This window comes from Onychostruthus taczanowskii, unplaced genomic scaffold, assembly GCF_017590055.1.
Source record: "Onychostruthus taczanowskii isolate IOZ18803 unplaced genomic scaffold, ASM1759005v1 scaffold16, whole genome shotgun sequence".
Classification (NCBI taxonomy): Eukaryota; Metazoa; Chordata; class Aves; order Passeriformes; family Passeridae; genus Onychostruthus; species Onychostruthus taczanowskii.
Window position 1 is genome coordinate 1,983,444 of NW_024498795.1, and position 24,808 is coordinate 2,008,251.

Below are 24,808 nucleotides of genomic sequence, written 5' to 3' on the forward strand. Positions count from 1 at the left end.
ACACATGCACAGAGCAGCCCAAAAATGAAGCAACTTCAGTGTCTGTAGCTTGTAGACATTATTCAAAGTGATAATAGACCCTATCATCAGACAAAAAGGCTTAAACACTTAATTCAGAGGAACTGGATGGTCCCAGGACAGAATGCACCCTTTTCTGACAAAGATCTCAAACATTTGCACATACAGCTGAGGAAAGTAATTCTAGTATAAGGAGAAAGAATAAGAGATTACACTACAGGGAAGAAAATTGAAATGGGATAGATCACAGAGTAGCTGAGGTTGGGAGGGACCTCTGGAAGTAATTTGGTCCAAACCCACTGCTCAGGCAGGACCATTCAGAGATGGTTGCTCAGGACTATGTCCAGGTGGCTTACGAGTATCTGTTGAGATGGGAGACTGCTGGGCAGCACTCAAGTCATCCTTGCAGGGAAGAAGTGTTTTCTCACATTCTGAGAGAACCTCCTTTGTTTCACTTTATGGCGGTTCCCTTTCGTCCTGTCACTGGGCACCACTGCCAAGAGCCCAGCTTCGGTCTATCTGCAGCCCCTTTCGGTATTGACACACATTAATAAGGTTCCCCTGAGCCTTATCTTTTCCAGGCTGAACAATCCCAGACCTGCTTTAATTGAAGTTTTTAAACAAGCAGGACTCCTTGCCCTACCAGGACCTGCAGATCTGCATTGACAGAAAAAAAAAAAAAAACGAAAAAAACCAAAAAACAAACAAAAAACCCCAAAAAACAAACAAACAAACCCAAAAACTACAAAACCATAGCTGAAGACAGGAAAGACTGTAACAGCTTACGACGAACGAGGGAATGACACCACCATAGAAGTGAGCAAGTTTCGCGCCCGTGCTGAAGGAAGGCTGCTGAGAGAGCAGCAAGGGCAGGGCTGAGCTCTACCCAGGGCAGGGAGCCGGCACCACGACAGGCGGCACACGTGTTCCTGCTGGAGGGAGGGCGACGCTTGTTCTCCCAAAGAAGCAGAGCATTGATTCAACAGAACGAGAGTCTCCCCGCTGGGGAGATAATGGAGTGTATGCACCCCGCGTTCAGTCACCGTGCCACGCTTGCCTCCCCGTCTCCCCCCTTCGCCCCCCCGGCCCCCTCGGGCACGGCGAGCACCCCGCACCGGCCGACGCCGCGGCTGCCGCTGCACCCGAAGCCCGCCCCGCCGCCCGCGGCTCCGCGCCTGCGCCGTGCGCAGAGGCCGGCGCTTCCCCTTCCGGCCGTGCCGCGGCTCTGTCAACATGGCAGCGGCGCCGGGCGGGCGGCCGCGCTGCCTCCTCTGGGCGGCAGGTGACGGGCAGGGGGTGCCGGCTCCGCCGGGCTGGACTGCAGGGCACAGCGGGGAAGAGCGGTGGGGTTGGGAGGCGGACAGCGCTGGGGCAGGCACGAGTGTAGGGAAGCGCTGGGGGTGTGAGGGGCCAGGAGCGAAGGGGGGCTGTCAGCTGGCGCGGGTGAGCGCCCCGGCTTGGTTCGGGCATCACTCACCGAACGCTTTTCCTTTCCCTCGCAGTGGTTGCGCATGTGGTGGCGTCAGGTGCGGGCTTTGTGGAGGATCTAGATGAGTCGTAAGTATTGGGGTGTCTTGACTAATTGCCAAGATATTGTTAGTCTTCTTGTGGGGAACATGACCCCCGACTTTGTGCATGCTTTGAACTTTGTGCTGGTGTCGAGAAACAGGAAAAGACTGTGATTTTTGTAGCAGGAAGAACAGAAAGGTTGTGGCCTAAAATATCATAGATTTTTCTCTGTTGGAAGGGACCCAAAAGGATCACTGAAGTACAATTCCTGTTCCTGCGTAGGACTCCCGGAAAGTCACACCATGTGTCTGAGAGTGTTGTCCAAACCCTTCTGGAACTCTGCCAGGCTTGGTGCTGTGACCATTTCCCTGGGGAGTCTGTTCCAGAACCTAAGCACCGGCTGGGTGTAAAACATTTTCCTGATATCCAACCTAAACCTACCAACACAGCTTCCTCCTGTTCCCTTGGGTCATGCCACTGGCCACCAGAGGGAAGAGATCAGTTACTGCACCTCTACTTCCTCTCTTGAGGAATCTGTAGACTCCCATGAGGTCTCTCCTCAGTCTCACCTATTCAGGAGGTTCAATTAATGAAGCTGAGGAACATTTTAATTTTTCAGCTCCTTTAAAGCTGTTACTGTGATGGTGTTGCCAGAAATATTCTTAGGTTTTCTTGCTTGTTCTTTCTTTCTGGTAGGGTAAATATGTTGGTGTGTTGGTGCTTGCCCCAAGGAAAAGCTGATTGTATTTAACCAAGTTCTTCATTAGAATTTGCAGCGTGGCTGCCACCAGGGGTTGGGAAAATGAGTCTGAGTGTGTTCATGCGTGGCCAGAAACGGAAGAGAAGGAGGCTGCAGGACTAGTTCATGGCTGCTTGAAGTGCCAGTAATATTTGTGTAAAAATGTGCTTTTATAACAGAATTAGTCCCAAGACTGTGCCAGACTTGAAGTGGCTAGTCCTGCCATGAACTTGGTTATGTATTGTTGCTGTTGGTGTACTGGTTTGCTGTAGCAGTTTGGTAGCTACATAATTGCTGTTTCCTAAAACAATTACCCAAATGTTTTTTGGTTTTTTTTTTTTTTTTTTTTGTCAGATTAGGAGGTTGATATCAAGTGCTGCAAAGCAGCATGATTATTGGAATGGAAAGATGCATGTGTTTGCAATTGAGAATAAGAATTGAAGAATTGTTCAGGGCAGGTTTTGTGGGGGATTTTTTGAACTTTTTGTAGCTAATTGGCAAGTGGTGAGAGAGGTCAGGAAAACAATTTAAATTTAATGGAAATTAAAATTTAATTTAAACAGTTTAAATTTTAGTTTAATTTTGGTCCAAGCTGAGGAGCAGTGAATGGTGAAGTTTTAAGTTTTCCATTTTATAGATACCAAAATGTTATGGACATTCTGCTGTTGCTGAAAGATTTGTGTTCTCTTTGAATTTTAGTAGCTGTAAACAATGTGGACTAGTACAAGGTGCAGGTCCCTTTCCTAAGCTTATAGGATATAGGAAAACAAGTAGTAGAGCTGTCAGAAGTGCCCAGCTGGGCTGCAGGAGGGATGGACAAAACCAGCTGTGGTTCCTCTTGGCTTATGCTGCTCTGATAGCAGATCTGCTGCCTCAGGTGATGGGTGCTGATGGGTGATGATGCCTCTTGTGATGGGTGTGGACTTGTTCTAGCGTGATAATGAAGCAGATAAGTAACGTGACTTAAAAAGGAAGTGTTTTTCTGTCTCTGGGGTAGCTCAAGCCAGGATCAGAAGCATCAGAAATTGTGCAAGGGGAAAGTAAAGAGGAGATACAGTAGCTGGGTTGTTTTAAGGCCCTTGGAACTGTGACCTTGGTGTTCAGTTCTGCTGCAAGCTGGTTTCTTTTAACTGTTCATGATTAAGTGTGGTGCTTTGTTTAAGTGAGAGCTGAGAGAACATTTGATCGTGTAGCTGGGAAGATGTATGGGTTTGAGACAAATAATTTTGATTCAAGGGTGTGCAACACTTATGCCATCTTTCTATCAGCGTGATTGTGTTTCTGTCAGGTGACAGAGGCTTGCACAGAACAGTTAAAAAGAGACACTGAAATTTTGTGCATGGAAAACGTATTTATAGGGTCTAGAAACAATATCTTCAGAAAATGCTTCATTGCTCATTTGTAGAGAGATTTGTTTTTCTTCACTAGTGTGGAAGTGAACTTCCTTAATATTGTCTAGTAGTATCTTCAGAAAATGCTTCACTGCTCATTTGTAGAGAGATTTCTGTTTTTCTTCACTAGTGTGGAAGTGAACTTCCTTAATATTGTCTAGTAATTTAATCACTGACGTTAGCAAATCGAGTGAATTTTGATAGGATTTTGTTACACTTCAGATTTTAGTTTCTGTGGAAATTGATTAAATAGGTGCTTGTAGATAAGAAGTACGTTGAAATTTTTAACTGTAAAAACTACAGTATTTTTTATACAATATTAAACTCTATTGGAAAGCTCAGCCTCCAGATGTTTCATTCTTTCTCTTTTCTTTCTGTGTGCTGGCAGTGTTGCAGTCTACCTTTCTCAGTACTTAAATGTTCTTTACAGTTTGCCGTAATAATTGCACTGTGGCAGAGGAAGGAGAACATTTAATTGTAAATTCTTATACAAAGCAAAAGCGATATTTTAAATTGAAGCACGGCCTAGGATCTTGTGATTCAGTAACTGCTTTCTGCCTCTTGCATCATAGCCAATTATTTGGCATTGTAATTGGAAGTTAGCTGTAGCTCTGTTAGAGTTCTCAGGAGATGGCTCTTACTGGTTCTTTCATTAGCTCCACAGTGCTTAGGATGAAGTAAATTTTTAGTGAGGTTGTCAACTAAGCAATTTTGTGACTTAAAAATGCTGCTTTCCTTTAGCAGTTCCATAGCATAGTCTCTGCAAATACCTTTCCTGCTGCTGTACAGGCACAGCAGCTTTGGTATGCCATCAATAAAAGAGGCTGGAATTTACCAGTGAAATGCTGCAATTCTGAGTTTCAAACACTCAACACTGTAATTAGATTGTATTCATGATTTCTGAATTATTTCTGTCAAACAGTAAGCCAATATCAGCATTAGTATTTCTTCAAGACCATTATGGACTATTACAGATTCATCTTTAAATGAAATATAATGAATTCTGTCTACTGCTTATGGGCCATTTATAGTCATGCTGCATATTGGGAACTGACAGGTTAGGCTATAACTTGTATTAATTGGATCTTAGAGTGTAGATCCATGCTTACTGCATAATTATAGTAACTATCTCATTTTGTAGGAGGAGTGGTGCAGTAGAAATATTGTATCACGTATGTTATAGTTTGTGACTTTATTCCCAGTCCTAGTCACTTAGGAAGTCTGTCCTTTACAAAAATAAACCTTAGATTAAAGCTCTAGCTAATTTAATTCTCTGCACAGAGCTAGTTAACTAATGCAGTAATTCATATGATCTTGTAGTGACAACAGTGAAATGTGTAAGCAGCATTTTGGGAGATACCAAAGAACTTTGATTTATCAAGCTTAGTTTTGTATTAGAGATTTTAGAATTCAGTGACAGATTTACAGTTAATAAAACCAGTCTTTAAATGCCACCATTTAAATGCCATTTGTTTAGCATTAAGAAAATTCAGTAATACTTGTGTATCTCTGGATTTTATCAATAACTTGATCATTTTTATTCCATTAAGTTGGTTTCTTGGTTTGCAACTTTAATAGAACTATAAACTGACACACCTATAGTAGAATGTTAAAGGACGTTGAACTAAAATTGCTTTGCATGTTAATATTAAAGATAATTTAGTTAGTTTACATATAGTAAAGCTAAGATTAACAGTTTAAACCAATGCTCAAAGAGTCTGTATTAATTGGTATATAAAAACACGACAACAAATATATTTGATATGACTAAGTCAACTGAAAAATACTTCTTCCCCCTAGATACCACATGCTAGTCAAATACCTTCTGTGTGTTTTGGTGTGTATTCTTATTTCTTGCTGTTCTGTTTTGGAGTTTTGGGGTTTTTTTTATCTTAGGAAATACACACACTGTGCCAATTAGATTTCTGTAGTGTCATGTACAGGGGCAATATTATGCTAAACAATAAGCATCTTCTCTGTTTCTCCACCCTCAAAGAAAGAAACAAACCAGTTATCTTGTATCTATAGCTTTATATTAACCTCATTGTAGACTTTTTCACACATGCATTTCACTATTTTATTTTCAGATACATAACTTATTGCTTTCATTTTTTCCCTTTTCCAGGTTTAAAGAAAACCGTAAAGATGATATCTGGCTTGTAGATGTGAGTATATAAGAAAAATGGGAAGATCTGCTGGTGGAAGTCAAAAGACAGAATGTACAGTGCTACAGCCTGTAGTCAGGCTGCTTCATCGCTTGGAAAATTGTTTGTATATGATGCAGAAAAGCTTCATGACAGAAATTCTGACAGGATAGATAAGCAATCTGTCTGCTGTTCAGGGTGAACCAGGAATAGGCTGAATAGACTGCTGAATAGCCTGCTGAATAGACTTCAGTCTGTTTTGCAGTCCTTTAAAATGGAAAGCAGATTGCCTAACACACTCAGGAGGTGGTAATCTCTGTTGAAAATTTTTATAGTTCCTTTCATTAATTATATCAGCTGATTTGTGTTCTAGACGTCTGTTAGTACTGAAAGACCAAATATATGAGACCCCTTTTACTTTTCTAAATTATTTGGAAAGATTCAGTGCCCCTTATTTCAGTGACAAAGAGTTTTTAAAAAGATTTGCTTGTGAATGAGGTAACATTTCTTTTCTCACCCAAATATGTACTGTAATTCTCAAAATTGTATTACTCAGATTAGTGATTTTTGAGTGGGAAAAACTATACAAGCTACTTTGGAGTTATCAGCAATGTATAGCAAAACAAAATCCAACTTTTGTTAAATTGTGACCTTATCTTGTTATACCAAAACACGGATATCTTCTGCCTGTTGATAAATTCATATTTCTGGATAGATTGCTTGTATGATCTTTTAACTTACAAAAATAAAGTTACCATGCAGTCTGTTCCTAAATAAGAAATCGTATAATAGTGCAGCAATTTAATGTATTCTTTTCAAACTTGTGCTTTCATACTAAAAGTAGGACTAAATCATAAATGCTGCTTGTCATGCTAACCTTGTAACTAACTTGCAATTTTATTAAGAGATAAGGAGTACCATGACTGGAAAGTACATCTTGCTGAGGGTTAATTGTAGGAACAATTTCTACTAATTTTTTTCTTTTTTTTTTTTGTGAAATGTGTTTGCTTCTCAGTTTTATGCACCTTGGTGTGGCCACTGTAAGAAACTGGAACCTGTGTGGAATGAAGTGGGCATAGAAATGAGAAACATGGGTTCTCCAGTAAAAGTTGGGAAGATGGATGCAACTTCCTTTTCTAGTAAGTATGGTTTGGTTAGGGGTAACTTCATCACAGCCTCTCTTTTGAAACTATTATTTTTTTTTCTTGTAGTTGTTCTTCTGTGTCATAGCACAAATATGTAAACAGTAATTGTAAAAAAATTTCCTGATTATTTTTCTTTCTAAAAGTGACAATTTTCTGTAGTATATGCTTTTTATCACATTTGTTTCTGCTTGAGTAGGGAATTCTTCCTGACAAAAGGAAGGTAAAAACTTCTCAAAGATCTGCTTTTGATATGCCTCTTAGAGTACTGTTATATAAGCATTTTTATGTGGTGTGTCTCTGGAGAGCATCCAGTTTTAGGTTCCTTCTATTACTGTTGGAGGAGTGCCCGTGTTCTTGCTCTTACTCATTTCAGGTAATCGGTCCTGCAGCTCTTCCACAAAGCCTGCTGAAGTAGCTGAATTCATTGCATCAGTGATCACTGCTCAGCTGATTCTTCCCATGTTTCTCTGTAAATGTCTTCTCAAATAACCAATTTCAGTGCTTTCAGTGCTATTTTGTTTGCTGATGCCTTTCATATGTATCAACCTTTTCAGAGAAAACCCCAAACCTTCATTCCTGAGAGAAGTGGGTAGACGTGAGAGGATTGTTGAATGCTTAACACTACTTCCTTTGTGTTTGTGTGCTTTTTTATTGTCAATTTGCTTAAATCTATGTTGAACCAGGAGGATATTTAAAAGAGAGGTGTAGGGATGAGTGGGGCCCAAGTAAGATCTGCATGTAATAAAATTTTGTAAATACATGTAGTGTTTTTAGTTAATATCCATTAAATCTGATTATTCAGGTTTGTTGTATTTGCCTAAAATATTATTCAGAATACTTTTCTCAGTGGTGTTCCAGTTTTTCCTATTCTTAGATATAGGAGAGTTTGGTCTTTTGAGATTAAAATGATTTTTGTCTCAAAGACCAATTTATTGTTTATCTTTTTCTATAAAACCAAATAAATATGACTTCATGTTTCATCTTAAAGATATTTATTTTCTATAAAAAAGTAAGTCTGGAGAATTAGAAATTTCAAGGTCATGCAACTAGGTAACTTAAAACTGGGAATACATTTCATGGTTCTCTAACTTTCCAGTCATGTATATAAAATTCTAAGTCATATAAATTGTATAAAGTCTTAGCCTGAAATATTTGTATTTGTCAGCCTGTTACTGAAATCTTGTGGTTTATACCTAGAACAGAATTGGTACTATGTTTTTTAATATAATTCATTTTTAGTTATATAAAAATCATTAAAAGCTGCAAGTGTTCCTTTGTGCCCTGGAAAAGTTTTTCTTTTCAGATATGCTACTGGTTTCATAGTGTCTGATAAAACTTTTGAAACAGTTTTGTGCTTTCATTTGAAAGTGGAAATTTTACATCTGAATATGAAAAACTCAAGTCAACTCTGCTTAATACCTTTGCAATCTAAATATTCTCTGAAATCAAAGTAGTTCTGTCTTGAAAATATCAGACGGAGATGCAGCTGTAATGTGTACGTGTCACTAGGAAGGAACATGAGTGGTTTGTGTTTATAATAGGAATATGAAATAGTGTGAAAGAGCTGAACTTTGGGAAGCTTGTTGTCAGAGAGTTGAGATCACAGGTGAACATATAAATCATCCAGTAAATGTTGCCTCTGGTGGCTCTGTGGAATGGGGATACAGCTCTTATATCAACAGAGCAGTCACCTGCTGTGGTATCAGTTGGATTTTCTGGGGGTTTAGCCTCAGGAGTCCGCTGTGTGTTAGCAGAGTAGAAACACATCACACCTAGGGCTGGCACAATTGCTGCTGTTTGCCTGTACTGTATTCTTCATATCAAGAAGTAGAGTGATGATGTTGTCAGTTGTCTTTGATTAGACGCCTGTAGGTGAGCTGCTAGTTTTATTTGTAGTGCTGTGCAATACGGTACTTGCACCTGATCCAGGTGAACAACCTTAGGGTCATTTTCTAAACTCTTTGCACACAAGTCATCCAACATCTTCTTGCTGTGGCACGTTGTTGGTAGCTTCAGAATGGTTTTGTAACAAGCATTGATTCTAGGTGCGTTCTGAGTGCAGAGATTGTTACTCAACATGGAATTGCACAAGTATTGCCACGATTTTAGACTTATTTAATCCTTTTTTGAGACTGTAGTTTAGTTTTTGGAAAAAACTGAATTTGCTGGAAAATATAGTTTAAGGTGGCTATTGCTATGTTCACAAGTGGAAGGGTGGTTGCAAATTATACTCTTATCTTGCTTGGTGGAAGCAAGATGGAAGTTTTTAAAAAGATCTGAGGTGAGGGAAAAAGTTCTGCAGTTGTCTTACTTTTAACCACTTCAGTAAGTAGCAGGTAAGTATCTGCTTAGAAAGTGCCTGCTACTGGTAAGGTAGTAGACATTTACTTGTGTGGAATATGATTTTTTTGAAATAACTGCAGTACGATACTGCACTTCTCATTAGCCATTACTCTAGCACTTGAGTAGTTAATTGTCTTCTGTTTCTTTCAAGCATTAGTATTTGCAGCTCTTCATCCTCAATGCTTAATTTTTGCCTCTTCTATTTTCTGTCAATTTTATGTGCATATTCAATGCATGTTACTTTTGGTGAAAGCAGACCAAGCATGTCTCTCCAGAGGATTCTTGTGACATTTGAGTTGTGGCACATGAATTGGGAGTCTATCCTGGCACCCTGCAGCACCTCTGAAAGAAGTCCAAAATTTAATGATGTAGCTTAATAACATCAAGCTTTTCCTTGTAAGCAAGTAAAGTAAACCATATTGAGCTAAGTGGTATTTTTTTAATTTGTTTATGTGGCTTGAATAGTAAAACATGTTTAAAGATTAAGGTAGGAGAGAAAAAAAAGTCTTGGTTCACTTTAGCATGGAACTCGTTTCTTTCAGGTATTGCATCTGAATTTGGAGTGCGAGGCTATCCAACAATTAAGCTGTAAGTTGCTCCTTCCTATTTAATTTCTTTTAATGGTCTCATGACAAAAAATTAAAAATAGCCCTGTCCATTTAGAAGTCTCAAACCCATGTAATGTATAGTCCGGTACAATGTCATGTTAAATAAAGACTCAGTGGTTCTGAGTACTTTTTACTGTGGATGTACTGGTGATTTTAGCAGGTTATTGTTTAAGCAAACAGTATTCCTAATAGGTGATAATAAATCAAGTCAAGTTAGTTTTTTCAAAAAGGAAGCAGAGATGTTCAGTTTGATAATCTTTAAGGATGAAAATTTTCATGCCATATAGAGGTATTGAAAATTCCTCTGAAATTCCTAAACCTCTATGGATTCAAAGAAAGCCTGTTAGAATTAGTAAAACTTGCTTGAATACTTTGCCAATGCAAGCATGCTACATCCACTCTCAGCAGGATACCGTAGGCTGACCAGCACTTCACTGAAGCTTAATACATAAATTAGCAAGATTTTGCAGATTATTTGATACACTGCAATTATAAAAAAAAAAACCCATTAAAGAAGTTTATATGCTTTCCTTTTACAAGGAGTAATCCCTGAGTAGTATAAATGTTGAGTATGTTGGGTTTGGTTTGCATGTGGGGTGTTTCATCGTTTTAGGGAGGCTTTTTAATATGGTCATAACCAAGTGCTCTAAATTACCTGTATGCTTACAAAGTAAATGACCACTGTGCACTAGAAGAAATAATTGTAAAAGAATTTAAAGTATTTCATGCAAGATTTTGCAGATTATTTGATGCACTGCAATTATAAAAAAAAAACAACCATTAGAGAAGTTTATATGCTTTCCTTTTACAAGGAGTAATCCCTGAGTAGTATAAATGTTGAGTATGTTGGGTTTGGTTTGCATGTGGGGTGTTTCATCGTTTTAGGGAGGCTTTTTAATATGGTCATAACCAAGTGCTCTAAATTACCTGTATGCTTACAAAGTAAATGACCACTGTGCACTAGAAGAAATAATTGTAAAAGAATTTAAAGTATTTCAACAAGTCAGTAAATCAGATACTGTGTAAATAAGCTTTTATTCCATGATTCCATTATATTGCATTACTGAGTTTTATATTTTAGTGATCACTTTTTCTGCTTATCACTTGCTGAAAGGTGACTGTAGTAAACATGTGAAGGTTGAGAAATCATACATGTACGAACGTAGTTTAGATGATTGCTTTTCTGTTCTTTTTTTGTCTATTTATCTAGCTTGAAAGGTGACTTGGCATACAACTACAGAGGACCTAGAACCAAAGATGATATAATTGAATTTGCTAATAGAGTGGCAGGGTAAGTATACTCTTCTCAGAGACTGGTTCTGCTGACTTCAAAGTTACGTGGGACTTTGAGATGAGCCAAGATTTAGTTAAAAAGAACAAGATACTGAAGTAAAAAACTATATGTACTATGTGTGTGGCTGCCTGGGAGACTGGTGCTGAGTTAAGATTATTTATTTTTGAGGCCACATTTCCTGGCTGTTGTGCTTACATTCAGAATTTTCTCTCTCAAACAATGGAGACCTTATTGTGGCCTTCGTCTATAAAGACATCTCCTAAGAAAGACAGAGAGTTTTTATCAAGGTCTGTACTGACAAGGATAAGGGGAAATGATTTTCAATAGAAAGAGGACAGGTTTAGAAAAAATATTAGAAAGAAATTCTCTGCTGTGAGGGTGGCAAGACACTGGACCCAGTCGCCCAGAGAAGTTTTGGATGCCCCATCTGTGGAAGTGTTCAAGGCTAGTTTGGGTGGGGCTGTGAGGAATCTGGTCCGCTGAACACTGTCCCTCCTCATGGGGGCAGGGTTGGGATCTTTAAGGTCCCTTCCAGTCTAGCCCAGACTGATTCTGTGACCAGTAAAAGGCATGCATGTTTACATCATAGCAGCATTTTGTAGTAAGATCTGAATTTCATAGTTAAGTGTTGTATTTGATGAACTAACATGTTATTTGGTGGGGGGGAGGGGAGAAGTATAAAATAGAATAATAACTTTCTTATTTCTTTCAGTATAAAATAGAATAGTAACTTGAAAAACTCAATTAATTTGCGTTTTGGAATTTATTTTTTGAAAAACAGCACAAAAAACTGTATGACGTTTTCTTGTGAATTTTTATTTGTTTAGGTTTACAGGTTGCACAAACTGAGATTTTTCTATGTATTTGTTTGTCTTCCCAGACCTCTCATCAGGCCACTTCCTAGCCAGCATATGTTTGAGCATGTGCAAAAGAGACATCGTGTACTTTTTGTGTATGTTGGTGGTGAATCTCCTTTAAAGGTTTGAAGCTCAATTAAATAAAGTTACTTCTTTTGACTATTTAGGGAGTAATTTTAAAAATCTTTCAAAAGACTGAAGTGCATGCTTGTAACAAATTCTTGGGTTTTTTTGTGTTTATTAAAGTGCTTTTACAATCTTATGCCATAAACATATTTTCAAATTGCTCTTTGAAGATAAGGTATATGACAAAGCTTTTGTTTGACACATACTAAAAGTTCAGAAACTAAAAAAACATTATTTGTATTTTTTCAGGAAAAATACATTGAGGTTGCTTCAGAACTAATAGTTTATACATACTTTTTTTCTGCCTCAGAAGATGTGCTGCCTGAGGTAAGTTGTTTCCATTCCTAGTGCTTCCCCAGAAATGGGATTTTTTTTTTCCTCATCTATGTAATTTTGAAGTTTGGATGGCACAGAGGTGGCTTCTTACAATATGTTCGGTTTTGGTAGATATCTAAGTAATTACACTGAAACATGCAATGTTTGATTATATATGGGGAAAGAATACAACCCAAATTTCAGTCTGTCATTGCTTTTGTTTTGGCCAAAATACATGTTCAGTCATATTAATAAAATTAATCAGAGGATGATGAGCAGAACTCAATGTGGGCCACAGAACTTGCTCAAGAAAGTAGATACTTAGTAATTACGAGCTTTGTAGCATGAATCAGTAATCAGAAGTAAGTGAAGCGGTAGGTTATTTTCATCTTGTACAGTACAGTTGATCAACACATTTATCTGTCTGGGGATCAACCAGTCCAGTCCACTGGCTGCAGAATTCTCTTGTGGCTTTTTTTGAGGATTCTGAGATAAGGAAATTATTTACAGTTCATCACAAGGGTGGAAAAAAATTGATATTACTGTAGTGAGTCTAAACGTTGTTGCTTACTTGTTGTAGCAACATCAAAAGACTTTTTCATTTATTATCTCCAAGTGAGGCCTGAGTCCGCCCCAAGCTTACTAACATGTGACGTTGAAGTTAGTTGGTGGTTAATGGGGTGAGAGCTAGCAATTTGATTTGTTGGTTTGGTTTGGTTTGATTTTTTTTTAGGCAGCTGCATTTTACAACACCAGAAGTAAAACTGGCCTCATTATAAATAGTCTATTGTTAGTTATGCAGAAGCCTGGTATCAAAAGCTACCTTAATTTAAATACTGCTATTTGCACTTCAGCTCCAGCTGAGCAAGAAAAGTACTGTTCAGTTATGCAGTGGAAAGAGTAAAAAAGCCTGGAAGTCTTTGAGGTTCTGTGATCACACTGATATAAGCAGTGAGCTTTTTTTTCTTGCAGAAGGTAATTTCCCACCAGTCATTTAAGCTGAAGAGTGATGATATTCAATATTCTATGGAGAGAAGCAAAAATGTTCAGAAATTTGTGGTCGTGAGTTGTAATGAGCCTTTGCATTATGATATGCACTGTTAGGCTTTGTTTCATCAACTTATGTAATATTATTCCAAGCTTTAGGCATCTCTTGCAAGCTTTAAGCTGTACACAGTTTGATTTGTCCTTCAACAATGTTAAATTATGTTTTGGGCTAGTGAGAAAACAAAGCATCATCTGGGACTACCTTCTTGATTATTCATATCAGCTATTCTATGATAAATTACTGCTTTTGCAAGAAAGTTAATGCAGAGTGACAGAAGGCATATCATTTGGAACTGATGCTGTCCTTTACCTTTCCAAAACATCAGTAAATCAGACAATTCAGATTACGTGATCAAAATTAAGTTTATGATGCAGTTCTTTCTTAAACACAAATGCTGTTAAAATTTTAGCTTAGAATGGTAGCAAGCTGTAAGAAGTAGATGCGGTATTTTTTTTGTCTGTAGCAATTCACTAAAAACATGAGCTGAATAAAATTGTTTTGAGTTCTAAGAAGAAAGGTTCTACAGCTTGTTTTTTAGTATGTTGCTGACTGTTGTAAATATTACATTCAGCATGGTAATACAGGCTTTTGTTATTTGTCTAAATTAGGTCTGTTTGCAGCCCTGTGTGCTGAAGCTGTTGCTTTATATTCCCATCAGTCTGAAGCACAGGAAATAGCCCAGATTTAGTGGCACATGTTACTGGTGGTACTATTTTACTCTGCAAAATTGAGTGTCCATTTAGTAGAAGTAGCAGTATGACAGGTATGCTGACAAGAGCACAAATTGGGAACTGAGAGTATGAGTGATAAAACCCTCAAGTTACATTTTCCTATCTAAAGTCCATGTCCAATCCATAAACTATTCTTCATGCTACTGCAGATACCAGTAAAAAAATCACGTTTCTTTTACACTTTGTGAAATCTACCTCTTAAAAATATATTTATATTGTGTTACTTCTAATATACAAAAGCTGATGAATTTATCTTAGTACATGTAAACAGGAAATATTTAGGTGTCCTTAGAGATTTTCCCCATGAACTACATTTACATGTTTTCAGATGGTTTTTTTTGTTTAAAAATCTTTTAGTTTTCCATGAATTAATTGAAACCTGACTCTTTCAGTATGTGACGTTGCCTGAATTGCCTGCAGTTATGGTCTTCAAAGATGGAACTTACTTCGTTTATGATGGTAAGTAAAAGTGGACATTAACTTAAGATATTTAAAGCATATAGGGAGAAACTGGTGGAGTTGGGATTTTTTGAAGAGTATGTAGGGATGCTGGGAAATTCCCCAGTCTTAGGATAAATAGGCACTCCTTTGTGAAGGAAAAGAGAAAAAAATTACTAATTCTTCCGCAACAAAATAGAAGGAATTTTGTTTATCAATACTGAAGTAGAAGTGATGATGTTTCCTTTGTGTTTTCAGTAAGGTGTAGCTTCCAATATTACAGTTTTGACTGCATTAACATACTGAGAAAAGTTGCTTCTTCTCTCATTGTACAAATTCATCATATACATAGACTGCCTAGCTTGTTCAGGCTAGTGTAGGCTGTAGAAAGGCCACCTGAAACTAGTAGTGTTTTATTGCACTGCTGTTTCTACAGTGTATATATGCAGTACACCTGCCACTGCTGTAAAAGTGTATTTCTGTATATATGGGTACATATCTTTATAGAAGTATTCTACTGTACTTAGATTGCACCATAAGGTATTAAAAGCACATACACATACTCATAGTTACATTGCATAGCCTGGGCTTGTAAGCACACCACTTATTTTCAAAAGCGTCTACTCTTGATTCACATTGTTTCAAATGCAAGTTTTCCTTTTAAGTTGAAAACATATCACTCAGAAGATTATTCTGCAGGTTTAATTTCTTAGGATAAATAATGGCACAGCAAAATATCTCAGGTTAGTCACCAAGAGTATTCTTTGTGACCTTGTAGAATGGATGTACTTGTCTTCCTCTTCAGTTTGTTGCCTCCAGATAAAAATTCACTCTACAGCCTCTGTGATTTGCATTTAATTTTTTGATCTCTTTTAGAGATTGAGGAGAAGGAAAGCTTGTCAGTGAAACACTTATTTTGCTGTGTGGCCTTCTTGTTTTTTCCACACCTTCTAAAACAAATGCAAAAACTGTAATAATTCAGGCTTTTAATTTACTTTGTAAAAATTTTACTTTTTCATAATGTACCAGAAACATTCTTGAAAGTCGAACAAATCATGAAGACGCAGTTTAAGAGACTGAATAAGATTTTATGTGCAGATGTTACGACTGGCAGAAAAATGAAGAGCTCATTATAGGGAAAAAGTTATAGCAAAATGCACTTCAGTGCTCTGACCTTTGTCTTGTTTTGGTTTGGATTTTTTCCTTCTCCATAGTAGGGGAAATGGATGCAGTTCCACAGGATGCGTTATGCTTGGAATTGCTTGCTACTACCTTATGGCAGATAATTGTTAACCTGAAATTACTGATACTTCAGTCTTCATGATAGAATTTAAGACTAATGATTTATTGTGCATTTGTTCACATAAAATGCAGCGTATATGTATATATGTTTTTTCTTTTTTACTTGTGGTTTAGATCTAATTGATGGTATGTATTAGAATTTAATTCCTAATAGGTTAAAACATCTAGGATCTTAAACCAGCCTTCAGTAGATTGTCAGTCATACATGATTATTTGTTCATTTACATTCACAGTGCTGTTTAATGCATCTGCTTTTTCTTGATCTTTCTGTTTCGTTTAAGGACTCTCACAAATACTGCTTTCTATATTTTTGTATCTCTGCTTTGTTTGAAACTTGAAAAGTTATGTACGCACACCCCTTTAAAAGCAGGGTTTGAACCTGTTACTGTCTGGACTGGGTCACAGTTAACTTCTCATGTAGTATCATTTATCCTTGATTTAGAAAATAAAATTATCAAATCAACTTTTCATGTTTTCTATAATACATTTTTGTTCAAAAATTGAAAATAGCTTTAGAAGTTTTAAAACTTTAAATGCCCATAAAAGTGTGATAATTGATGTAACAAGAGGAAAAAGGGAGAAAAAATAGTGTTTGCCTCAATAGTACTGAAATAGTAAATCTGATGACTCACCTTTTAAGAATTATTTTTTTTTTTTTTTTAATGTCAGAGTATGAAGATGGTGATTTGTCATCCTGGATAAACAGAGAAAGATTTCAAGGTTACCTTCATGTGGATGGCTTTACTCTGTATGAACTTGGAGATACAGGTGAGATGCTGCTGCTAAACCCTTTGACACTGTGTACTAAACAGTTAGAAAAGTCAAAAGAGTACTAAGAACATGTTTTTAAACTGTAGAAATCAATCAATATCAGGTTAGAGCTGATAGTGGCAGTATTTTGTTTATGTTGGACTGACCTGTGGCTAGAGGTTTCACACACAGTCCATTGCACTAGTCCATTCCTCACAACGTACAAGTCAGTGTGTCTAATCCTGTAGTAATCACAAAAATTAGTAGGACTTTTAAGAGCATCTTACATTTTGCATAAGTTGCATATTACCTCTTGGAATACATGTAGGGAATTTTAAAACTAGATTTAGAAGTATCAAATATGGATTATCCAGATATCTTGTATCTAGTGGATTTAGGTATCTTTGAAATAGATGTGGCAAGAAAGGGAGAGGAGCGTGTATTGAAGTGGACTCGTCCCAGAAGACTTCAGCTTTTCTTTAGCAAAAGTTCTGCAGGCCATATGAAAATTTTGCAGCCAGGTGACCTCTGGAAAAGGCGCATCACTTGTACTGCTCTTAAGGTATATACATACTCTGAGGTACCAGTAGAAATGCTGTAAGTGTTGACTTTTCCAGGCCAGGACATCTTATCATCTATATTCCATTTCAAAATACTTGCATTCGATCAACACTGAGTTTTTTCAGGTTTTCTTACATGTTTATGAAGCTAATATTGTTACACCTACATTTTTGAACGGTTATTTACAGAAATGCGGTTGTTTAAATGTTGTTTAAATATATTTCTTCCTGTTACATTTTTGTCTAACAATTCCTCAAATAAACAAAAAAAACCCCCACAAAACAACAAAACTTTATTAATACATGGGAAAAGCCATAATTTACTTTTAAAGAGCTTTATGTATTAATATATAGTATCTGGAATTTATTTACACAATCTTTTATAGTCTAAAAGGTCATTAGTTGTCTACTGTATTTATTAGGTAGCATCTTAGGTTGGAAAGAAGTGGGGAAAAAGTGAGAATTGATGTGTGGAAGAAGTGGAATGGGGAGAAGCTACTGCTATTTCACAAGCAAGTATGGGAATGAATCATAGGTGTTGCCCTTAAAACTCTTCAGTATTACTTGAACAAGAGTGACTTTTTACTTTTGAGGGGAATGCTTCCTGTGGCATGGTGATAGGTAGGAACTGAGCAATTGGTTGTCTTGATGGGGAGGGTTTTGAGTGAATTGTGGCATCTGAGAAAACTGAAAAATCAGCCCTCTGGAGCCTTGGGTTAATCTGGTTGATGACTGCACTGTTAACAGATTTGCTTTCCTAACTGCAAGTGCTTGGTCTGGAGAAACTTTGGCCAGCTTTTTGTACATACTTTCATCTGATTGACCATATCACTCTTCGGGTTTGGAATTTTTTGGTTTTTTTTTTTTCTTTTAATCAGAAAAACTACGCAAAGTAAATCTTGAAGAGATTGGTATATTGTGGTGTTGACCTTTAAGCTCGTCTGACAGAGGGCTGTGAGCTAAATTGTGTTTCTGATGTCATGAATTCTGGGCTCTGCCAGGACATTTTTCCAATTTTTTTTTCCTTAATGCTCACAACAGTATGAAAAATAGTTGTTATTAAATCCATACAATAGTGATTTAATCACTTATAATCAGTTTGTAATTGCTGCTATGTAATGCAGGTCTCTGTAGCCTCATATTTAGGTATAGATTGAGTAGGAAATTAATTTTTATCTGCATTTTCTCCCTTTTAATTTCTTTCTATAGATAGGCTTCTCATGCAACGCTAGTGGTGTGCCATTAAGCCCCATCGTAATTTATTTTCAGTAGCTTCAAGACCACAGCTTGGTCAGCTTGAAAAGGCTCTTTGGTTGTGAGGCTTGTTTATACTTATAAACTAATTCCTGTCCCTGGAGAGTACCTGATCTTCTAAGTTGACATATTTCCCATTGGAGAATGTGTGTTTCTTTTTAAATGGTTTCAAGAATTTTATTCCTTATTTTAGGAAAACTTGTGGCTATTGCAGTCATTGATGATAAAAACTCTTCAGTGGAGCATACCAGGTACAGAATTGAGTATTGGTGACACTGTGGGAAAAATGTGCTGGTACGACACAGAGAAGTTTGAAAGTTTCTTAAATATTGAGAAATATAGGTTAAATAAATGGGTTTAACTTGTAAATGTTCTGACTTAGTGTACTAACTTTACTTAATTTATAGCTTGGTTGAAAGCACGTGTGAGTTCACTGAGATGGTGGGAGTTCCTGTATCACTTTTTTGCCATTAGTTAATGGGATCACAGGAGCAAATGATGATCTCATAGCTTTTAAAAGCTATTGTGTCACCTTTTAAACAAAGACAAAAGTGCTTGAGTTCAGATGACTGACTTTGAGATGAACTCAGTGAGTTTAAACAAATGACTGTACTTCAGTTCACTCGTATTGAAAATTACGCTAGCATTGCTTATATATTAAATGTCTGTTTAAACAAGGGATGTTTTTGCTGGGGTTGGAGTTTGCCAAAGAGGCTGAGAGGAGCAAGACCTTCCCTTGTCCCATTCTGGTTGCATATACAGACTAAAAAAATACTGTTCAAGTACTGTGTATGCTATTTTCAACCTTTAGGAACTAAGCAAGATGAACAAGGTGTTTTTTTGATAGTCCTTGTTGCTGATGAGGTATGAATTGCTGCTTACTGGGGAAATCTCAATGTTTATTGTTTGTATTTAGAAGGAGTTTATCCTGGATATCCATGGCATTTTTTTTTTCCTTTCAGATTAAAGTCTATTATTCAGGAAGTTGCCAGAGATTATCGGGATCACTTTCACAGGTAGATACACATGGGACTCTGATGTTTTAATTGGACTTGTGCATTAATCTTTCTAAGATATCAGTCACTTTTTTTTTTCTAAGTGAAAAATGTTGCAGTGTGTGCTTTTATATTTTTTTACTGATACTTAATAGGACCATTTCATTAACTGCTCTGTTCTAGATCTTCACTTTTTTTGAATTACATTTCTGAGTGTGTGCTCTCATTTTCAGTTATAGGAAAAATATTTAATGAAGAACTTTTCCTGAAACCCACTATTGTTTTCTTTTTCATCATTTTATTTTTAATTGCTTCTCTTTCAGGGATTTCCAGTTTGGCCATATGGATGGAAATGATTACATTAATAGTTTACTAATGGAGTAAGTAAATTCTTACTTGAATATTCTTTCTTTGGTTGCATTTGTTACCAAATGCATTTAATTGAAAATAATCTTACAAAAAGTTCTTGGCTTTCATGACTTAAGAAAAAAACACTGTCATCAGAATTCAGCCTGTACCATAGTATCAATTCCGTGTTAAATTAAAGTGTATAAATATATAATTTAATGTTAGATGTTTGGCTTACTGATAATGCTGATGGACAAAGCTCATCTTTTAGGTCTACTTTGTTAAATTACTGTTAAGAGTTGTGAGGCTTTCGTTCTTGATGCATTTTTATGACATGCATAGAAATGCACTTCTGCAGAGAAGCATAGAATGCATGGAAGATGCTGTCTGCATTTCATATGTACATGGTATATTTTGAAATATATAAGTGGCTTAACAAGATGCTTGACAGTTGCCCTTCCTTTTCTAAAAAATACATAATTAGAGAGTTGAGTTGCTTGGCATTTGTCGTTAACTGCTGCTTCTCCTCTGGCCTTTGGAAGTCTGAAAGAAAGGAAAACCAGGAGTCAGTATTATAATTCTGTAAGTTTTCCAAATCCATTTCTCAGGGATCAAAACAATAATTAAGCATGTGTTCATGCCTCTTAAAGATTTTAGGAGCTTCATATGGACCCAAAAGCACAAGGTCTGTATTTTTATAGCATGTCTGTAGATTAACACCTGATTTAAAAACAACTGTCTCTCCATTAAAATTACGTGATTTGATTGAGCTAGTGCTTTATAATTTCCAAAAGTGAGACCTTCCTCACCTGCTAATTGCTTCTCCTGTGCAGGCTCTTATGTCTGTCTGCTGAGCTCTTTCATCCTGTTTATCTGTCAGAAAAGTGTTTCGTTTTCTGTCTGGGCAAGTAGGGAAGTTATTTTGCTGATTCAACAATGTTATTCCCTGCTCCTCTGCTGAGTACCAGCACAGATGTGCAGAGGAGTAGGGGAGGGAGATGAGATGCCTGGGAGGAAGGAAATGAAAGGAAAGAAGACAGAACTGCCACTTGGAGTGGTAGTGATCTAGTGGCAAGGTCTGTTCAGCTGGGTTGTTTCACTGAATCTGCAAAATGCCTGATTTTATTATTTGTAGTATGTGGAAAGTTCTGGTTCAAGTACTCACCAGCTTTTAATTATTTTATAAACCCAGTGTATACCTTTCAAGCATGAGTAGGAATTTGCAAAAGAATGCAGCAAATTATGTTCGTTGTAGTGGCTCTTCATGTGGCTACATGAATAATTCGAGTTTAAAAAAAATAAAAAGTATTGCAACTGCTTCAGTTTGTCACGAGGTGGCAGCAAGTGGAAATAGAAAAAATCTGAATAATGGTAAATGTGTCACAAAACAATTTCTAGTGTATTAGATGCACATAGGAGCAAATTCTGTGTTCTTTACAAAGGACAAAATATTGTATGATTTCTGGGGATAGAATAAGACCTTGACAAAAGTACATTTATGAACTTGACTGTAACTCCATTAGTAGACATTATAATTCTGTCTTTTCAGCAGTATATGAACATGCTTTTGTTGGATTAGAAATGGTACATTTAGTCATGCACAAAGATGAAATCAGAATATTGTGTATTTTAATTAAAATACATAATTTACCTAAAATTTTACTTAAAAATGCTTTTCATTATTTTACTAAAAGGAAAATTACAGCTTTTTATAAGCTAAGGTGTATAATATCATGGTCAGCTATAGGTATATGTAGAACTCTGCTCTGCTTTTGAAAGTAACACATTAAATATGTTTTTATAAACTTTTGTGTAGTATAAAGAATCTGTATATGGAGGTTAACTTTCAGCTGCTCTACAACCAACTGCAAGAACATCAGTTACCACACTGTTAAATGCAACAGAAACACTGCATCTAATTAATAAAACTTGTTCTGTTTTGCTGCAAGGACATATTTTGGCAGGAACTGGGAACTTGTTACCAGATGCTTGCAAAAACAGTGACTTGGTTTGAGTGCCTTCTACTTAGATTTCTTTTTTGTCCCTAGTAAGAAGAGAATAAAAATTTCAAGGGGAAATGTTGTATTTATTGACTCTTATGTTGCAGGTTGCCTTGGTGTACAAAGTTATGTTATTTGGTTGTTTTTTCTAAAGTTCCATTTAAGGGATGGCATTATTTTGTTATCCCTCTAATTGCCCTTACGTTTTTTGAGGTGTCACCATGCTTTCAGCTTCAGTACTGGAAAGAGAATCTGCACCTTAAATCTTTTAAGTATTCAGCTTTCTGGAAGTTCAGAAAATCGTCATATATTATTAAACTTTGTCACTTTTAGGTTAGCATTTGAATTTAAATCAAAACCAAAAGCCTCACCTAAAATGTGAGAGTAAATTTAGGATCATTTCAGTGACTCCAAAGAAAAATGGGCATCTTGAGTAAATAACCAGTATTTTCATTAAATAATTTGCTATTAATTGATAGCCACAGATAAGACTGAAATCATCATCAATTTTACATGTATTACAAAAGTACATGGATAGGACACATTAGACAAGGGTGAAAACATAGAAAAACAAGGTTTTCTTTGCTTCTGCTGTGAAGGAAGTACTTGAATTCATTATTGACAGAATTATAATTGATAAAGAAAATTGAATACTGATAAAAACTACAGGAGATCTTAAACTTGTTTAATATGTTTAAATCTTTCTTTTTGAACAGTCTACTTTTGCAGTATTAAAACTTCTTAAACCTGATCTTATTTTGAATTTAGTGTTACAACAAATAGAAGATTATACTGGTTTGTGTCCACAGATAATTTCTAACTTTTTTTTTTCTTTCTAATTATGATGTATGTGCACATGCACATGAAGGTTAACTGCTGAGTAATAATTCTTTAAATTATTAAAGATTATGGTTTATTAAAAATTATGGTTCCTCTTAAACCATAACTAAAAGAGCTATAGAAAAGCTGTGCTTTGCATGGTTTATTCTTTGACTTGACCAGCTGAGGTTGATTGATAAAGGTGATCAGTTAGACAATGGTTGTGTGGGATTACATTTTTGAGTTACACTTCTGCCTTTGTAAACTTAAATACTTAATGCATTTCGTATACAAGGCTGCTGTTTGTGTTCTCTTACTATTTGGAAGTCATAAGGTACATGATTTGCAGTTATTCTGATTATGTAAAATGCTGTAAACTTCAATAGTGTCACTGACACAGATGTGAAGGAAAATAATATTAATGAGAAATGTGTCCCTACCATTCACATCCATACCATACCATGCCCATACCTTTTCTCTTGCTTTCTTGTTTTTAAAGAATTACTATGAAGAGCACACATGAAGTGAAGATTAATAGATTCCCTTCTGAAATGATGTAGGGATTACTTGAATTGAAATCTTTTATATGGTAGTTCTTTAAATATATAAACTGTTTGTTTATGTTTCCAGTGACTTGACAATCCCTACTATTGTTGTACTGAATACCTCCAATCAGCAATATTTTCTACCAGATAGGCACATTGAGAGCACAGAAGACATGGTTCAATTTATTAACAATATCCTGGATGGTACAGCTGAAGTAAGTCTTCATAGTAGCTTGGAATATATTGGTTAGTGTTTATTTCCTTATATGCTAAAGTAAGGAAAAAAACTGGTTACTCAGATTGTTATGTGTGTGTTTAATATTCCTGTCCTGTTGTACTGTCTTGGGTGCTGTCTCTGAATATGTGATTGTAAATTCTGGAGTCATGCTGTTGCATGTTGTACAAAGCCTGCTTTCTTTTGTTTATAGCATAATGGTAGCCAGCTTCTTTTGATATTCCTTTTACTGGTGCAGTTGTAAATGGAGTTGGATATTCATCTCCTGGTTTGCATTAAATGTATTTGTTTAAAATTTTGAATGATAGTGCATAATTGAACGGCACCCTTTGTTTTGGGTGGAAAATTAATAAATCAAATAGCTGGAAGAATTACAACTTCAGAGTCAAAAAAACAGTATTATATTTGCTTTGAATGTTAGAAATGGACACAAGCTTACTCCTCTGTGCTCTAAAACCAGAAAAATACGTATTTTGTTAAAACAACAAAGTTAATTGGAATTGATGACTTGGATATTTTTTGAGTATTTATTCCCTCAATGTACTGTAAGTTGAACAGAAAGCTATGTTGTCTGAATGAAGAAGGAGGTCGTGGAGCAGAACTTTCATTTGTGCTTCTGGGGAAGGAAGGCTTTGCCACAGAGGGGAGCTTGGTAGCTAATAATTTGGCTGCCTCCTAGGAGAAGCCTGTTTTTGGTTTAAGCCCCAACTGACTGTGTATTGAATGCTTCCTGTGTTCGCTGAATCCCACTTCATGCCTGTAGTTTTAGAACATTGGCTGGTAATAGAAAATCATACAGAAGATATTTGTCATGTAGGGTTTAATTTGGTTTACTTAATCTGCCTGGTTGATGTAGAACATGACATAGGTGGGTTTATGTGCTGCTCAGGACTTTACTGGCCATGCTTTCCATTGCAGTGTGAGCAGTATTACTATAACTTGGTGGTTCTTTGTTCTTGAGTTCTCGCTTTTTAAATGGTTTTTAAGTGTATTGAGTTATCAACATCAATTAGACTCTTAATTGTATGTCTCTTTCTGGTTGAAACAACAAATGTAATTGGTTTCTGTCTGTTTTTTTTTTTTTACTTGGAGAAGAATTATTTGTGATGCCTTATGTCTGTTGCCGTAGTGTCAGTTAGGTCTTGCTACCTTTTGTTTGCAGTATCTCAGCTAGAGTGATTAAAGGTCAGTCTAAATACACATCTCTGTACAACACAAAAATATGGGATATGACTTCATTTAAGGTGTTTGTAGACATAAAATTGCACTACTTTGGCTGCATTCTCTGCCCAAG

At 36.5% G+C, this 24,808-nt stretch overlaps 1 protein-coding gene across 1 annotated transcript in view; it reads left to right on the forward strand.

Annotated features, from left to right (window-relative positions):
- The first annotated feature begins 341 nt into the window (after nucleotides 1-341).
- Nucleotides 342-24,808, forward strand: part of TMX3 (thioredoxin related transmembrane protein 3) — a 29,737-nt gene continuing 5,270 nt past the window's right edge. The window contains exons 1-15 of the mRNA XM_041399216.1: nucleotides 342-552; nucleotides 1,058-1,300; nucleotides 1,521-1,575; nucleotides 5,783-5,822; nucleotides 6,817-6,940; nucleotides 9,832-9,877; nucleotides 11,108-11,188; nucleotides 12,072-12,171; nucleotides 12,424-12,501; nucleotides 14,661-14,727; nucleotides 16,678-16,776; nucleotides 18,766-18,823; nucleotides 19,535-19,588; nucleotides 19,891-19,947; nucleotides 23,365-23,494. Coding sequence (XP_041255150.1) covers nucleotides 342-552; nucleotides 1,058-1,300; nucleotides 1,521-1,575; nucleotides 5,783-5,822; nucleotides 6,817-6,940; nucleotides 9,832-9,877; nucleotides 11,108-11,188; nucleotides 12,072-12,171; nucleotides 12,424-12,501; nucleotides 14,661-14,727; nucleotides 16,678-16,776; nucleotides 18,766-18,823; nucleotides 19,535-19,588; nucleotides 19,891-19,947; nucleotides 23,365-23,494 — 1,443 coding nt within the window. The remainder of the gene's footprint in view (nucleotides 553-1,057; nucleotides 1,301-1,520; nucleotides 1,576-5,782; nucleotides 5,823-6,816; nucleotides 6,941-9,831; nucleotides 9,878-11,107; nucleotides 11,189-12,071; nucleotides 12,172-12,423; nucleotides 12,502-14,660; nucleotides 14,728-16,677; nucleotides 16,777-18,765; nucleotides 18,824-19,534; nucleotides 19,589-19,890; nucleotides 19,948-23,364; nucleotides 23,495-24,808) is intronic.